This window comes from Phyllobates terribilis, unplaced genomic scaffold (assembly GCF_046119375.1).
Source record: "Phyllobates terribilis strain yellow unplaced genomic scaffold, ASM4611937v1 Scaffold_5__5_contigs__length_657084704, whole genome shotgun sequence".
Lineage (NCBI taxonomy): Eukaryota > Metazoa > Chordata > Amphibia > Anura > Dendrobatidae > Phyllobates > Phyllobates terribilis.
The window spans coordinates 462,241,201-462,252,928 of NW_027362765.1; the positions used below are offsets into that span (position 1 = coordinate 462,241,201).

Genomic DNA, 11,728 nt, shown 5'->3' on the forward strand with positions numbered 1-11,728 from the left:
ATTTGGGCCAAAATTTTGAAAGGACCAATAAAACTGGGGGCAAACTTAGCAGATTCCCCGCGTACTTTGATATTGCGAGCCACAAGCCACACCCTGTCGTCCGGAGAGAATACTGGGGCTGGACGGCGATGAGTGTCAGCCGACTCTCTCATCCGATTCTTGGAGGCCAATATAGCATCCTGGGTATGGTCCAAAACCTCCTGCGCCTCCAGAGCCCAATCTCTGACCCCAGGTTCCACAGAGGAAACTGGCATAGGAACCGGGATGCGCAGATGTTGGTCATTATTTAGAAGAAACGGAGTCTGACCTGTGGAATCCGCCACTGCGTTGTTTAGAGCAAACTCTGCCCAAGGAAGCAATATCGCCCAATCATTATGGTTGGCAGAAACAAAATGGCGCAAGTATGTCACAAGTGTCTGGTTAGTGCGTTCCACCAGACCATTGGTCTCCGGCTGATAGAAAGATTCAGTTCGATGCTAAGCAAATTACACAATTCCTTCCAGAACCGGGAGGAAAACTGTGGACCCCGGTCACAGACAATCCTATCAGGCATTCTGTGGAGATGGAAAACGTGACGAATGAACAGTGATGCCAGAACCCGGGAAAAAGGAACCCTAGGAAGAGGAACCAGGTGAACCATCTTAGAAAAATGGTCAGAAACCACCCATATTGTTGTGTTTCAGTGGGACTTAGGTAACTCAACAATGAAATCCATCCCAACCAGCTCCCAAGGTCTATCTGCCACGGGTAACGGATGAAGAAGACCAGCCGGCCTCAGACGGGACGATTTATTTCTCGCACAGTAGACACACGCTTGAACATATTCCTTAACGTCCTGGGGCAACCGAGGCCACCAATACGACCGTTGGAGAAACTCCGTGGTACGTTTGACCCCAAAATGACCTCCGATCTTAGAGGCATGTGCCCAGGAGAGCACCTCATTTTGTAAATTAGGAGGAACGAACGTCCTCCCGGGGGGAACCTGGTTTAAGGACACTGGAGCCACCGCCCGTATACTCTCCGGAGGAACGATAAGCCTGGGCTTGTCATCGTCCTCAGCCGTATCCATGGACCGGGACAAAGCGTCCACCCGAGGGTTCTTTTCCCCTTTTAAAAAGTGAATGGAAAAATTGAATCGGGAAAAGAAAAGAGACCACCTGGCCTGCCTCGGGTTAAGACGCTGCGCTGTCTGTAGGTGCGAGAGATTTTTATGATCGGAATATACCACGAAAGGATGTTTAGCTCCCTCCAAGAGGTACCTCCACTCCGAAAAAGCCATCTTAATAGCAAGTAATTCTTTGTCCCCAATCGTATAATTCCTCTCTGCTGGAGAGAAGGTCTTGGAGAAGAAAAAACATGGTCTTGTCCGACCCTGTTCATTCTTTTGAGAGAGAACCACTCCTGCTCCGACAGAGGAAGCGTCGACCTCCAGGAAGAATGGCTTGTCCACATCCGGGCGATGGAGAATGGGAGCTCTAGAAAAATAGGATTTAATCTCCCGGAATGCCTCAGATGTCTCCTTAGACCAATTTTTGGGATTGGCACCCTTCCTGGTTAAAGCGGCCAAAGGAGCCACCAGTGTGGAAAAATGTGGTATGAACTGCCGGTAGTAGTTGATAAATCCCATGAAGCGTTGTACCGCTTTAAGGGAATGGGGCTCCTGCCAGTTCTGTACCGCCACCAATTTCTGTGGGTCCATGGCCAATCCCTTACTGGATATGATGTAGCCCAGGAACGGTAGAGACTCTCGTTCAAACTGGCATTTGTCCAGCTTACAATACAGAGAATTTGCATGCAAGCGTTCGAAAACTCTGCGAACATCCTCTCTATGTGTGGAGAGGTGCGGGGAAAAAATAAGGATATCATCAAGATAGACTACCACGGATGATAGCAGCAAATCCCGAAAGATATCATTGACAAAATCCTGAAAAAAAGCAGGGGCATTGCATAACCTGAAGGGCATGACGAGATACACGTAATGACCATCACGAGTGTTAAAAGCTGTTTTCCACTCGTCACCTTCACGGATTCGCACAAGATTATATGCCCCTCGCAGGACCAATTTTGTGAAGATGTTAGCCCCTTGCAACCTGTCAAACAGTTCAGAAATAAGGGGCAGAGGGTATTTATTTTTGATGGTGATGGCATTTAATCCTCTGTAATCAATGCAGGGACATAAATCACCCTTTTTCTTCTGGACGAATAAAAACCCCGTTCCAGCAGGAGAGACCGATTTTCTGAAAAACCCCCGGGCCAAGTTCTCTGTGATATAATGTGACATGGCCTGGGTCTCGGGGACAGACAGGGGATAAACCCTACCGCGAGGAGGGTCCGTGCCGGGGGACCAAATCAATAGGACAGTCATACGGTCGGTGGGGAGGTAAAGTCTCTGCAGCCTTTTTGGAAAAGACGTCCGCAAAACTCTGATATTGCACAGGAAGAGCGGACAAGTCGGCAGAAGGCTCTGAAACTACCCTCCGGGCGGCCGTAACCATACACTGAGAAACACAATTCTCACCCCAGGAAGAAATTCTCCCCGTATTCCAGTCAATGTGTGGAGTGTGACAACGTAGCCATGGAAGACCCAATAGCACCTCATCTAATCCACCGGGAATAATAAGGAAGGAGATAACCTCCCGGTGACCCTGAGGAAACGACATGGTGAGGGGAATCGACTGGTGAGTGATTTGCGTGTCCAGCAGTGAACCGTTGACCACCCTAATGTTCATTGGTTTTGGCAGTAACTCCATAGGAATGGCGTGCTTCTGGGCAAACGTTGATGACAAAAAATTGCCATCAGCTCCAGAATCCACCCACGCCCTGGCAGTAACCGTGGTTGTTCCGAAGAACAACGTCACCTCATACAGTAATTTGGAGGAAGAAGCCCCAAAATCGAACACATCTCCTCCAACGGTGGTTAGACACCTTCGTTTCCCGACCGCTTGGAACCCTTATTAATGGGGTACTCCAAGAGATGTGCATCTCGGAAACGAGGGGAATTAGACTTAGTCTGGGATATATCCATAGCCTCAGACTCCAGTTCGGGAGCCGCGGGTTTGGAAATAGGTCTAGAGAATGAAGGTGGCAACCGAAACCGAGGTCTGGAGACCTCCAGCTCTAACTTGCGTTCTGCATGACGCAAATCTATTCAGTTAGCGAGAGTGATTAACTCTTCCAGAGAGATTGGAACCTCTCTGGTAGCTAGAGCATCTTTAATATGCCCAGCTAGACCCTTCCAGAAGCCCCGGGATTAGCGACCGCTCAGACCAATCCAGTTCAGCCGCTAAAGTTCTGAACTGGATGGCATAGTGGCTGGCAGTGGCCGAACCCTGGACCAACGCAAGAATCTTAAGAGTCGTTTCATGTGTGCCCTGAGGACCTAGGAAAACACACTTTAGGGCTCTAAGAAAGAGACCCGCATTAGCCACTACCGGGTCATCCCGCTCCCACAGAAGGGTAGCCCACTCCAAAGCCCTGTGGGAGAGTAACGAGATGACAAAACCCACTTTGGCCCTTTCGGAGGGGAACCGTGCTTCTATCATCTCTAACTGAAAGGAGCACAGATCAATAAAACCTCTGCAGGATCTGCTGTCGCCAGGAAATTTTTCCAGGAGAGCGAAACGGGGTAATGGAGCAATAGCAGCTGCAGCAGCATTCACCGCAGCCGTGTTAACTAGATTAGCCGCCTGTGAAGCTGCCTGGGTAGCTACTGCAGTGATATCAGCGACCGGGGAAGTTTGTTCCAGAGTCCTAAGTCTGGCCTCAAGTTGCTGTATATAGCGCTGCAGTTGCTGGTTGTCAGCCATGTTCGGCTAGACCCTGGCGCTCTGATACTGTTATGAGGACGGTTGCAAACAGCTTTATTAATAATGGAAAGCAACCGAACCCGGGGTCCGTGATGCAGCCTAGAAGACTGCGGCCAAACACCTTCCGGGTAAGAAGATAAAACAACCAATTAAACATAAATCCCTCCAGTGTTACAGCACACCGGGACGGGAAAAGGGATTCGCACTATCTCCGTTAACTGCACGAGAGATGTGCGACAAATAATGTAGCCGTAGCCCTGTTAACTGCACAGAGGCTACGCAGTAGGCGCTAGGACGTGTGTGTGACTCACGCCGGCGAATACGTGCTCCCAGCCGGTGTGCTACCGGACTGTGGAGTAACTCTCCACGTGGCTAACAGGCGGTGCCAGGAATACGGAGTCTGCAGTCTGCTCGGGGTGTATAGCGACCCCCTTGTTGGAGCCAGACTGTCAAACGGAACTACCTGCCTCCCTCCAGCTAAGACTGCCTATCCCCAGCTAAACCTGCCTGTCAGAAGCTAGAGCAGCAAGAGAGCACATGGAGCCCAAACAGACAAGCGTCCACCCAGTAACACAACCTTAGCTCAATGATCAGAGCGCACCGCCATGTTTGTGGGCGGGCTATTTAAAGACTAAGCTCTACCCACTGTCGCATTATTGGTCGCACTACTGATGACGTCACCCGCGGCCAATCAGGCGGTGCCAGGTCACCGGATCAGCTGACACCAAACCAACAATCACGGTCAGCCATGTCACGGGCATGCTCAGTGCAGTGCATCCTGGTCTTAGGCTGTAGTAGGCCTGTTCCCCTCCGCAACCTATGCTTAATGCTACTAGGAACAAAGACCCAAGAGACAACTTCTGCATCTAATGCACCAGCTAGGTGTTGGGAACAATGGTGATGCTGAGCAGCATCTGCCCTGGCTGGACCAGAATGGGAGACCACAGAATCCACTCATGATTCTGAACCAATTTGAGATCCAGCAAAAACCCAATGCCTAACAGGTTTGGCAGTGGGTCAGTAATGGTGTGGGGTGGCATTTCTTTGGAGGGCTGGACAGCCTTCCATGTGCTCACCAGAGGTAGCCTGACTGCCATTAGGTACCAAGATCCTCAGACCCCCTGTGAGACCATACACCTGTGCAGTTGGCCCTGGGTTCCTCCTAATGCAGGACAATGCCAGACCTCATGTGGCTGGAGTGTGTCAGCAAGATGAAGGCATTGAAGCTATGGACTGGCCCACCCGTTCCACAGACCTGAATCTGATTGAGCACATCTGGGACATCATGTCTCACTCCATCCACCAACGTCACATTGCACCACAGACTGTCCAGGAGTTGGTGGATGCTTTAGTCCAGGTCTTGGAGGAGATCCCACAGGAGACCATCCAAAACCTCAGCAGGAGTATGCCCAGGCATTGTAGGGAGGTCATACAGGCACGTGGAGGCCACACACAATACTGAGCCTCATTTTGACTTGTTTTAAGGACATTACATCAAAGTTGGATCAGCCTGTAGTGTGTTTTTCCACTTTAATTTTGGGGGTGACTCCAAATCCAGGCCTCCATTTAGTTAATAAATTTGATTTCCATTGATGACTTTTTTGTGATTTTGTTGTCAGCACATTCAACTTTGTACAGAACAAAGTATTCAATGAGAATATTTCATTCATTCAGATCTAGGATGTGTTATTTGAGTGTTCCCTTTATTTTCTTGAGCAGTGTACTATACACAAATGACACATAATCAGCACCAAAAAATGCAGCAAAAAACGTAACAAAACCTGCTTTTTATAACCAGTTTCTTTACTGCCACGAGAGTATTTTTTGCCTGCAGAAAAAAGACAGCAAAAACACAACATGTGAACATAGTCTAAAGAGTTTAAATTCACCCGTGCTCCATTCAGTGTTCAACTGAGCAATTCAAGCAGTAGAAAAATTGTTAGAGAAAGATGATCAAATACAGAACCTCACATAAAACTCATTCTATATTATTTATTGCTAAAAGCAGGCTAGGCAGAAGCTGTCTTGTGGGAAATCATGAATAAACTATTGATTGTCTAGTGTTCATCCTTCAAAAGGTCTCACAAAGAAACAGTCAAATATTTAGGGCCAAAGACAAAAGGTCATAGTGGCTAAAGGTCAGCAAAAGTAAAGAATAAATGATAAAATAAATTCATATATACTCAAACTGTTACGCTATGTTCACCCATCATGGGTTTTCTTAGGCGTTTTTTGATGCATTTTATTATGCAAATTTTCAGCTGCGTTTTGCAGTACCAGCAAAGTCTATGAGATTCCAGAATTCTCTGTTCACACATCATGGGTTTTTATGTTGTTGCGTAATTTGTGATTTGCATGTTTTTTTGGAAAATAGAGCATGTCACTTCTTTCAGCATTTTTTCTGCGTTTTTTCACCCATAAGAAGAAATGGGTGGTGAAAAAAATGCTGAAAAAACGCACCAAAAAAGCAAGCAACTTTTTTTCAGCGTTTTTGATGCCAAAATAGAATAGGGTTTTTTTTTCACTGAACTTTATGTACATGCATAAAAAGAGACAGAAGGACAGTGAAAAAACGCACCAAAAAATCACCTAAAATGCAAGAAAAAATCCTTAACAAACCTCCCTTAAGGCTGTGTGCTCACTATGCATTTTTTAAGCGTTTCCTCCGCAGAAACGCTTAAAAAACGCTTGTTAGTAGGTCTGCTATGTTCCCCAATGATAATCCGCATGTGTTGTGCACATGCTGCGGAAATTTCCGGTGCGGATTATCATTACGGAAAAATCCGCAGCACTACCAATTATTTTCGGACACACAGCGTAATTGCCGCCATTGACTTGCATTGAATCGCTTAATATCCGCATGACTATATGTGCCCATGCGGATATTAAGCGATTCAATGTGCGGATGGTACCCGGGTCTGGAGAAGAAGAGACTCTCCTCCAGACCCGGGTACCATAGTACCTGAAAAAAAAAGAATTTAAAATAAAAAAACACATTATACTCACCTTCTGATGGCCCGTGGTCTTCTATCCAGTATGTCTTGGCTCCCCGGTGGCTCGCAGTGGAGTAAAAGGACCTTCCATGACGTCATTCAGTTATGCGACAGGTCACGCGACCGCTGGCGTCGGCAGTCGCGTGACCTATCACATGACTAAATTATGTCATGAAACGTCCTTTTACACCACCGCGAGACACCAGGGAGACTGGGCGCATTGGAGAAGGAGACCGGGGGCCATCGGAAGGTGAGCATATGTTTTTTTTTTATTTTTTACCATTTTTATTCTTTGTTTTAACTAACTTGGTCACACTATATCAAATCCATGCCAGTTGCATGGATTTATATAGTGTGACCAAGTTGTAAAGCACTTTCCAAGTGATGCTAAAATCGTTTGACAAAGCTCATGCGAAATCACATGTGAAAAACGCGTGACAAACGCTTCTACCTGGCGGGAAAAACGCATGTAAAATCCGCATGCGTTTTTTCTGCCAGGGAGATGCAGAAACGCTCAGGAAAAATCCGGAGCATTTCTGCATCATGGGCACATAGCCTAAGAGATCAGGTTTTGTTGGAGAAAATTTACGCCAAAAAAAACATGATGTGTGAACATAGCCTTAGGCTTCAAGACAATTGTTCTGTTCACTCCCATAATGCATTTAGCTTCCATGATGGGATTGTCAGTTTCCAATTTGTCGTGCCTTGTTGGGTAAAGATTTCCAATTTATCTTGCTATTTTCCAATTTTAGGAAATGTAGCACAGATCACATATTACATTGTCGTCCACTGACCAGTCACCTGCACTTAACATACTTTGTGGTCATAAATGAATCATTAATTAATTATGCTTATTTATTGCATATGCCTGTCATGGAGTCATCCATGGCTAATATCCAAATGATTAGCTATGTCATCACTGTCAGATAAAAAATGTCATATTAATACATGATAAACACATTTACATTTAAAAGAGTAAATAATAATACCGTGTAATAAAGGACAAGGTCTCAGTTGTTTGATCTGTTAGATTTAGGATTTTATTATTAGACTTTTACTATAATTTACTTCTAATTTTGCATAACATAGCTCCACTTCATTGACTCTAAGAAGAAGGTTATTACATTAGTAATGCATCACTTTCATGTAAAAAATAAATTAAATAGGCATCAAAGAAATTAAATATGACAATTGCAAGGGATAGTCACTTTAACAGGTAGATAGGTACAGTGGATATATAGAGTCTAAACACCCGAGTTAAAATGCCAGATTTTTGTCATACCAGAAAGAATTAATTAAGAACTTTTTTCACCTTCACCATAATCTGTACAAATCCATTGAGAAACAAACTAAAATCATTTTGAGGGGGAAAATAAAAATAGCAACAAAACTAAAATAATGTGGTTATATAAGTGTGAACCGCTTTTTACAATTGGGGATGTGGTTGTGTTTAGAATTAGCCAATCACATTTAAACTTATGTTAAATAGTAATTAGTACAGAGTTGCCATCATTTGCATTGATTCTTATTAACCCCATTTAAAGTTTAGCTGTTTTAGTAGGATTTTCCTGATATTTTCTTGGTTGATTTTTTTTTCAGCAAAAGCCATTGTCCAGCGTACAACACAGCAAAGGAATCTCATTGCTAAAAGTTATCAGTCAGGAGAAGGATACACATTTTTTCAAGGCATTAGATATACTATGAAGCACTGTCAAGACAGTTAACAAGAAGAAGCTTAAATTTGGCACAACAGTGGAATTACCTAGAGCTGACCTTCTCTCAAGAATTTATAAAAAAAAAGCAAGAAGAAAATTGGTCTTTGAGGCTGTCAAGAGGCTTACAGCAAATTAAAGGAGCGGCATGAGTTTCTAGCAAATACTGATTGTGTACTACATGTGACAACAACTCCTGTATTCTTCATATGTCTGGCCTGTGGGGTGTGGCAAGATGGAAGCCTTTTCTTACAAAGAAAAAATCCAAGCACCATTTCCAAATTGAGATTTTGGTTTTGGTTTTTATCCTAAGTCATGTGACAAGGCTCGATATTGACTTTTTGGATTGCTACTTCCTATAGGTGTCACTAGAGTTCTTGTCCTCTTCCTCTCTGAAGAGACAGTCTGCATATTTCCCAGAGGAGCATTGCGGCTTAAAAGTCTCCTCACCTTGGCATGTCAGGTGTGACATGTTACTCTCCGCAAGAAACTTGGAGCCTAGCCATAATGCCAAGAGGCATGTTTGGCACAAAGCCAACACTGAGCATCACCAAAAGAACACCATAACCACTGTGAACCATGGTGGAGGCAGCTTTATGCTTTAGGGCTGTTTTTGGGCAGCTGGAACTGGGACTTTAGTCAAGGTTGAGGGAATTATGAATCATTTTAAATATCAGTTAACTTTGCATCAAAACCCACTGGCCTCTACTAAAAAGTTGAAAATGAAAAGAAATTTCACCTTTGAGCACAACAATGACCCTAAGCATACTTCCAAATCAACAAAAGAATGGCTTAGTCAGAAGAAAAGAAGATCAGTATACACCGGAGATGCCCTCACAATCTGACAGATTTGGAGCAGTATTGAGAGGAAGAGTGGGCAAAGATTGCAAATTCTAGATGTGCCATGGTGATAGACTACTATCCAAAAAGACTGAATGGTGTCATAAATTCAAAGGGTACTTCAACAAAGTACTAGTTTGAGGGTGTGCATATTTATGCAACCACAATATTTTAGTTCTTTCACTTTCTTCTCCTCCCAAAATGATGTCAGTTTATTTTTAAATTGATTTCTACAGATTATGAGTGACATTAAAGGTTGATAAAGTTGTGAAATGATTCTTCTTAGTATGATTTTTTTACATAACAAAAATCTGGCATTTTAACAGGGGTGTCTAGACTTTTTATATTTACTGTAGATATAAAAAAGTGAGAGAAGACAGACAGAGCTATTCATATTAATTGAAAATTAAAATATTAATATATACATACAATCGTACAAAAATAATCAAAATTGAGAGTCCTCAGTAGTAGCAGTTTTTATTGACTAAGTGAAGAGATGATAACAAATTGCAAGTTTTCAAGACTACTTAGGACTCTTCATCAGGCATAGAAAGCACACAACCGACAATAGGAATAGTGCAGTAAATAAGACAAGTGATTTGAAACAGAACTATCAATAACAAAAATATATTGCACTCTGCCTGATGAAGAGACCTGAGTAGTCTTGAAAACTTGCTATTTGTTATCATCTTTTCACTACTACTTCATCTACTTGCTAACGTGGAACAAACTGGAAATAAAACAAACTAATTTGTAGTAACAGTGACCTCAGTATTACCAGCAGCAACTGATTTTATACCTAATATTCTTTTGCACATATTTGTTAGTTTTCGATTTCCATTAATTAAAATTAAGGCATTTAGTGTAGGAAAACTGGAAATTGCAAGAAAACACATAGAAAATGTTAAACTGCCGATTGCTGTAGTGTCATTGATTATCATATTAAGGGCCCAAATAAAATATAAGTAAAGTAGTAACAGTGATGTGACTGTTTTTGCTGCAGATAAGTGGGAATTGATTTTTCCACCACCGGATCCTTCATTGCTATGTTTCATTCGTATCATGTGCATACACAGAGACAATAAGATGCCTCCAGCGGTAAATACAATAATGACAAGAGCCACAGTACATAACAGCACGTACACGTTAAATAGGCAATTGCATTTGCTCTTAAATTTAAAAGAAATCATATATGTTCTGTTCCTTGTATAATTAGAAACAGGATTAAATGAGATATCAATCGCACGATACAGGTCCCAATAGGATGGTAGTCCTGCAGCCCAAGACATAACAACAGAGAAAATGATCATCCAGGGGACCAATCCTGCGAGCTTGGCTTTTAACATGTGAAAAAATGCCCCAGTAAAGTTGATGATCTTTACACAGTAGTAAAAGCATAGAACAACAGAACACCAAAGACTGGAGAATGCAAAAGAACACATGAGGACCACCATTGAATTAACCACCTTGGTTTGAGAGTAAAATGTTGTAAAGAAGAAGTAAAAAATCTCATTTATTAAAACTGCCCCTTGCAGAGAGATGTTAGAGAGGCTGATACTATTGATGATGAAATCACAAGGGTTAAGTTTGTAGGTCTTCAACCAATCTAGAAAGTGGACTATCAGAATGAATACATTGCCCATTATACCCGTCAAAGCCAGAAGAGCATGCAAGCTGACCGCGACGGATGGCTGTAGATCACCCATGGTCAATGCAAAATAATATCCTTGTAAAGTCTATTCCATGAACAGCAGTAATCGGTCTTCAATGATTGTTCTTGTGTGAAGTCAATCACATACAGGCCAAGTTATGTCCTATTCAACATTTTTGTTTCTTTTTTATGTTGTCCTGGGGAAAAAAATGTCTTTCAATTTGGAGATCCAAAGAGTTCCACCATTTTTATGTGGTGATGCACAGAGAGATATTCTTTTATTCTTCATCTAAAAATTAGTGGTTATTATTAATTTTAGAGTGACTTACTTCATACATCTTGTTGCAGTTGGAATACTCTGAAAATTAATACAATTCCCAATTTCTCATGGAAAGATTTATAATTTCTCTCTCCTCACAACTCAGTCTTGCTCTCAATGGTAAGGAAAACCCTGTCCAAGCTGGAAAATCTATTTTATTTGCTAGCCACTGAAATATGCAACAATATGGCGGCAAGAAAAAATTTGCAAGTGAACAAAAACTAGTTGGCTTCCTTTCCATCTCCTTATTTGTTAAATACAAATCTTGTGGGTTTCCCTGTTTACTCTTTCAAATGCCTGAGATAAACGTCTACCAAAAAATACTAGAAATTAGCATTTGTCTGTAAATGAATCGGCATGCAATACAACAACTGATGGTTGTCAAAACAGCAACAAAAATGCAGCCT

The 11,728-nt window shown here is 42.8% G+C and overlaps 1 protein-coding gene across 1 annotated transcript; it reads right to left on the reverse strand.

Moving 5' to 3' along the window:
* Nucleotides 1-10,097: 10,097 nt before the first annotated feature.
* Nucleotides 10,098-11,057, reverse strand: LOC141271642 (taste receptor type 2 member 40-like). Its single transcript, XM_073681685.1, has one exon. The coding sequence runs from the start codon at nucleotides 11,055-11,057 to the stop codon at nucleotides 10,098-10,100; it is 960 nt and encodes a 319-aa protein (XP_073537786.1).
* Nucleotides 11,058-11,728: the final 671 nt, after the last annotated feature.

Excerpts from the sequence above, each read along its gene's own strand:
- LOC141271642 (XM_073681685.1), bottom strand. The coding sequence starts at position 11,057 with ATGGGTGATCTACAGCCATCCGTCGCGGTCAGCTTGCATGCTCTTCTG.